The sequence below is a fragment of the Camelina sativa genome, chromosome 1, assembly GCF_000633955.1.
Source record: "Camelina sativa cultivar DH55 chromosome 1, Cs, whole genome shotgun sequence".
In the NCBI taxonomy this organism is placed as follows: domain Eukaryota; kingdom Viridiplantae; phylum Streptophyta; class Magnoliopsida; order Brassicales; family Brassicaceae; genus Camelina; species Camelina sativa.
In genome coordinates, this window is record NC_025685.1 from 19255754 (window position 1) to 19261377 (window position 5624).

Genomic DNA, 5624 nt, shown 5'->3' on the forward strand with positions numbered 1-5624 from the left:
ATGGAACTTAATACTTTGATTGTGATTACCAGACCTAGGAACATTAAGAACTTCTGTTTCTTTTTACAACCATGAGGTCTTACACTGAGCTTCTTCTCCTGCATTGATGCAGAGCCTGTCTTGATGCAGAGCCTAGATGAAAAAACAAAACAGCCCAGAAAATTCCAAAATGTTGTGGGATAATCAAGGACAACAATATGAAACCACAGGAGAAAGCATATCACAATTTGGATTTACAGATTGAAAGTTAAGACCAAATTCCCAAAGCATATCCAAAATGCTAAACACCAGCGAACATCTAACTTTGGGAACAGTTTCTCATCAAATGACAAGGAACTAGAAAGATATCTCTATATCATTGGAAATATCTCGCAGTAAGGTTTCCAGAACAACTTTCAGAGTTGAAAACTGAAATCAGTAGACACCGAGAAAGCTCCACCAACCTTGAGAAAGAATCATAGCCATGACGCCCAACATCTTTAACTAGTGATTGAAGCGGATGAAGACATTTTTCACAGAACTTTGAGTCTTCATAACGGTGACATGATTCATAAGCAAACAAATTGAGTTCAACCTCACCAAGAGCTCCTTCTCTATTGAATCAACACTAATGCCAAGTTCCAATGTTTTCCATATCACATCCACCGAAACGAGAGATTTTCTTCCACTTTCTTGATCAAGGATCCAAACTTGCAAATTATTGGTTCAAGAGAAGTAGACCAGTCACAAATAAACTAACTTCCTTCATCAAACCCAGATCCATACGGCAAGAGAGATTTCCCTTTTTCTTCATCGGAGAAACACCATAAAGGCTCGACCAAAACCAACCTCACGTGAAATGAAGTACACACCAAGAAGAAATAAGTCTCAATCTCAATAGAGAAAATAAAGCTCCAATCACAGACTTTCATTCAGACGACAACACGAGATTGTTGATTTAAGAAACCCAAAAACAATCCACTTCTTCTCTATAGAACACAACACCAACAATAACACCAACTTTGCTGCTCAACCTAAATCACCACAATTTTCAACTGACTAACCTCAGCTTCACTGCTTTTCCTTCCCTTATTCCTGAATTTCAAGTCTCGAAACAATGAATTCCTGAATTCCTTCTTTTCTTTGTCAGTGAAGGCTACCAACTAAAACCTTTTCCTCATCAGCTTCAACAAAATCATAAAACAGAAAACCCAAAACCACTCAAGTGAAATCCCTCTCAACGTAAAGCCAACTTCTTCATAAGAGACATAGACCCAGAACAACGATTTTTTTTCATTTTGAACCAGATTTCTTTGACAAAAGAATTCACACTTTCCATCAATTTCTTCTTCGTGATTCGTCGTTCTATGTTTGAGACTTTCCACAAATGTTCAACAAATTTCATATCAACCTTAACAGCCTCTGATTTGTGTAGATGCTTCAGCATGCTTGTACCCATCAACCAACTTCAAACGATCGAAGCTCATCTCTTCACATCAAAAGTAAACAATCGATTTCTTCCTCAACTGACACTACAACACCAGCTCGGAGAAACAAAATACAACATCCAATCGATCTCAATGCATTTTCTGGTGAGATCTACACCCCTAAGGTCGATTCTAAGAAGCCCAGATTCTGAAAACACCGCTGGCTAAATTCTCTCTATCAACAGAACTATGATGAACAAAGAAAAAGACTCTCTATTGCACATGTGTCTAAAACTACCAAAACGATCCAAAGAAATCCTCTTTTTCTTTAATGGATGTTCTGAATAATTCACACTATACTCCATAATGGGCTTTGATGGGCCTGAAATGATTCATAAAAATTAGGTCAAAAGTTTAAACCTGGCCCATGTCGAAAACTCATCTTTTTTCATCCTCTTAGATACTCGACGGCAAGAAGCTTCCCAAAGACTTTCCTGAGAATTCTGGTGGACTAAACTGACAAATCCATGGACTTGACATCAATTGAGACATCAATATCTTTCTTTGTTTTCTTCGTTTCTTCAATTTCACCAAACTGAAGAAACACTCTGAAATTCCTGCTCAAACGATACAAAGCTTCTCTTTTCTCTTATCTAGCAACACATCCAAGATCTAACCTGTTAGAGATAGTAATCTCATATCGGTTTCCCACTCTGATACCAATTGAAATAATGAGATGCGTGCTAGATCTACAGACTTGTATGACAGATCTCTATGTGCGATGCTTAACAGAGAGATGAAAGGATAGTGAAGAGACGACACAAGAGATTTGTTAACAGGGTTCGGATAACCTACATCCCCGGGACCAAGTCCAGAATCATTCACTAGAATTAGAACGCAAAAGTCACATTTGCCAATGGTATCTAGCACACACTTGTGCCTACCACTCTAATCTACATGAACTAAAGGAACCACCACTCTTTGTCTTTTTCGACGAGTGTGAACCTCTACAAAAACCACCAGCAGATTCTCTATCTTACTGGTGGGACAACACCACACACAACATGTGTGCTTCTCTCAATTTTAGGTCTAGGGTGCGTAAACTGCTTCTTGTTACCACCTCTTCCTTTTATACTTCTTAGAGTTCTCCACAAACCCTAGGTTCCACAAGCTTCTTCCTCTTTTCTTCTGGGTAAAAGCTTGTTCTCTTTTTGTCAACTTGACCCATACTTTTGTTCCTGTCGCACCTAACACAAACATGCTTTTCTGACACAGCCGTTCCACTATTTGCTGCAACTTGACGTTTTTCCGCTCTGTTGCACTACACAACCTCTTCACGAGGTTTACCTTGTTTCCAGCTCTGTTGCACTACACAGCCACTACAAGTTGTATGCTCTATTTTCAGCTCTGTTGCACTTCAAGTATACTCAACTGCTAAAACCTATTTCTGCTCTGTTGTGCTTTTCAGGTTTACGCAGCTGCTAATGAAAGACTTGTTCTCATGAGCTTAAAGCATGACTGGTTGAGCTCTCACTTCTTGGATCTTCTCGATAAGACTCCAAGGTTCAGCATGTCACTTCATTCCATGTGACTTCACATTGAGCTGTCTTGGCTGAGCTAGTATTCTCTGATTCTCTTCATGAGGAATCATTGCGTCTGTGTCTGTAGCTGGTTACACATGCTCCATCTTGTTCACTGCTTCTATGTCTGAACATGTGTTTGTATCAGACTTGTTCATTGCAACGTTCAATAAATCTATGTCTATACTCTTAGTTGTATCAGGTTTACTCATTGCTTTTTGATCATCTCTCTTATATTGTATAACCAGTAATAACACCAATATATCTTTAGTTGTAGCTGTCTTCTTTGATATATATATATATATATATATATATATATAAAACAGACTTTCGAAAAGAAAAAAATGAAATGAGACGTCGGCAACGTTTTAGTTTATTTTCTAATTCACACTATTGATCTGTTCTTTTTAAAAATACTGTATGTGGAGGAAAAAAAAAATAATGACAATTGTCAAATCAATCTACGCCTTTCCAATTAGCCAAGTCACACAATTAGGACCGTTCGATACAAACGCGGCAACTTGTCTACATGTTGAAAATGACGATCTTGCCCTTAATCGTTATCTGTCTTTTTATCCATTTTGTCTCTCTTTTCTTCTCTCTTCCGGTGGTTTAACTTCTGGGTACGGCGGCGATCGATGTCGACGATTTCGATTCATCGGAATGAGCTGCTTCGAATCACGCACAGTCGATCTCGAATTTTCCGGCAGAGATTTCGCAGAGCTACTATCCCTCTGTGGAAATCAACTACGATCAATTCGAGATCTTCTGATACGTCTAAGAAGGAAGAGCTATCTGTGAAGATATCAAAACCACCTCCTCAAGTTGATCATCAATTAAGACCTGATGGTTTGAGATTCGATCGTTTGCAGCCTGCTGAGCCAGAGTTTGGCCATGAAGATAGATTTGAATTTGGTAAATTCGTTGCAAGAGAGGCCATGCTTGATGAAGAGTATTGGGTAAGGTCTTGACCTCAGAGTCAAGTCAGTTTCGTTTATGGTTTGTTTCTTCTTCTTAATTATATTGATTTTTGTGTGTTTGGTTCGAGTTAGACTGCAGCTTGGCTTCGTGCAGAGAGCCATTGGGAAGATCGTTCTAGTGAAAGGTTAGCTTAGCCATTTTAAGAATCAGAGTTAGGAGTAATCTTAGTTGTTAAGCAAACAAAGGAATAGGTTTAAGAAATGATCTGTATTGACTATAGAGTTGATAGTAGTAGTCTTTTAGAGCCTCTAGGATGCGACTGAATGATATGCTGTAGGAAGTATTGAATAGTTTAGATTGAGTGGAGATGATTGGTATATCTGATTAATTGTTGTTCTTTTTGTAAAAAAAAACACAGATATATTGATAACTACAAAAGGAAATTTGCAGAGCAGGTAGAAAGCTAATATCAGTTTCATTTTTTTAGCTCTTTCCTTAAATGGAGTGGAGGAAGCTTTCTTCAAAGTAATGATGATATCCCCAATTACTGTCTTTTTTTACGTTTCAGGAGTTTAATGCTATAAAAAGAAGGTGTAAAGGGATGCAAGGGCAAACATGTTCCTGTATTGTTGCGGTATTATTCTACTGTTTGCACTTAATAGTGAAAACTAGAACTGAGAACGAGTTTGAAAAATTGAGAGTTGGTTTTTGTATTGTATTCTTCAGGTAAAGAAGGAAGAGAAGCATATTAAACGTTCAGTAATCAAAAGTGTTGTTGGGACGCTTGATTTGAGCATTCGGTTTTTCTTGCAGGGAGAGACTTTTCCTGGGGTATATATATTTCTTGATGTTTGGGATTCAATTTCCTTGTCTTGGGTGGGTGTGTGTGTCAAAAGCCTCCTAATAATAATAAGTTACATTATGTGCAGGAAAAGGTCAAGTCTCAATTGTTCTGCAGTATAAACCGGGAAGGATCAAATAGGTATGGCTATATTGCTAATCTATGTGTTGCGAAATCAGCTCGCCGCCAGGGCATTGCTTGCAACATGTTACGTTTCGCTGTCGAGTCAGCCAGATTGAGTGGTAAATAATATTGACGGAAAAGAGAAAAGGCCGTCCTTGTAATGATTGTATCGAAGCCGTTAAATTAACTTTGAACATTTGTACAGAAGGGGATCTAAAACCATGTGTGGATTGTATTGGTTGCAGGAGTTGAACAAGTGTATGTTCATGTACATAAAACCAATTCAGTTGCTCAGGAGTTATACCAGAAGACCGGTTTCGAGGTAAAAAACCTCAAATTCATTACTCTAAAATTTGATAATTGATTATCTGACCTGACGCATATGTTGCGTTATTGGACCAGATCGTCGAAACTGGTAAACTTGAATCATTAGATGATACATACTTGCTCCAGTACACAAGATAACACACAAGCAACAATCTTGGTTCTCTCTGCCTTTCCTCGATTGTTTTTGTTTTTGAGAATGGGAGAGAAGAATCAAGACACAAAAGAGTGATTACTGATTATATGGCTCACTTGTTATTGCATTTGTTTGTTATGTAAAAGTACAGTGAAATGTCTTGAAGACTGTTCTGTAAAGTATAGTGAAGTGTGTGTATCAATCTTTAATTTCCATGTACAAAATGTGCGTGCTTTGCGAAAAAGTATATATATGGTTTTGGATTCATACCTCAAACAACCAAACACGCCATG

At 38.0% G+C, this 5624-nt stretch overlaps 1 protein-coding gene across 2 annotated transcripts; it reads left to right on the forward strand.

Moving 5' to 3' along the window:
- LOC104699236 lies at positions 3564-5594 on the forward strand. 2 transcript variants are annotated; one of them, XM_010414573.2, is made up of 8 exons: positions 3565-3945; positions 4039-4091; positions 4326-4362; positions 4476-4541; positions 4634-4738; positions 4837-4990; positions 5117-5193; positions 5274-5594. In XM_010414573.2, exons 1-8 carry the CDS (start codon positions 3625-3627, stop codon positions 5334-5336), a joined length of 876 nt encoding a protein of 291 aa, XP_010412875.1. In that variant the 5' UTR covers positions 3565-3624; the 3' UTR covers positions 5337-5594. The 2 variants fall into 2 exon arrangements, with proteins under 2 accessions (XP_010412882.1, XP_010412875.1); XM_010414580.2 differs by lacking the exons at positions 4039-4091; positions 4326-4362 and having other exon boundaries at positions 3564-3945.

What these genes read in the sequence shown, in the direction of transcription:
- LOC104699236 (XM_010414573.2), top strand. Translation starts at nt 3,625, where the DNA reads ATGTCGACGATTTCGATTCATCGGAATGAGCTGCTTCGAATCACGCAC. An exon ending in TGCTTGATGAAGAGTATTGG is followed by an intron (nt 3,946 to 4,038) that starts GTAAGGTCTTGA and finishes GGTTCGAGTTAG; the next exon opens with ACTGCAGCTTGGCTTCGTGC. An exon ending in CGAGTCAGCCAGATTGAGTG is followed by an intron (nt 4,991 to 5,116) that starts GTAAATAATATT and finishes TATTGGTTGCAG; the next exon opens with GAGTTGAACAAGTGTATGTT.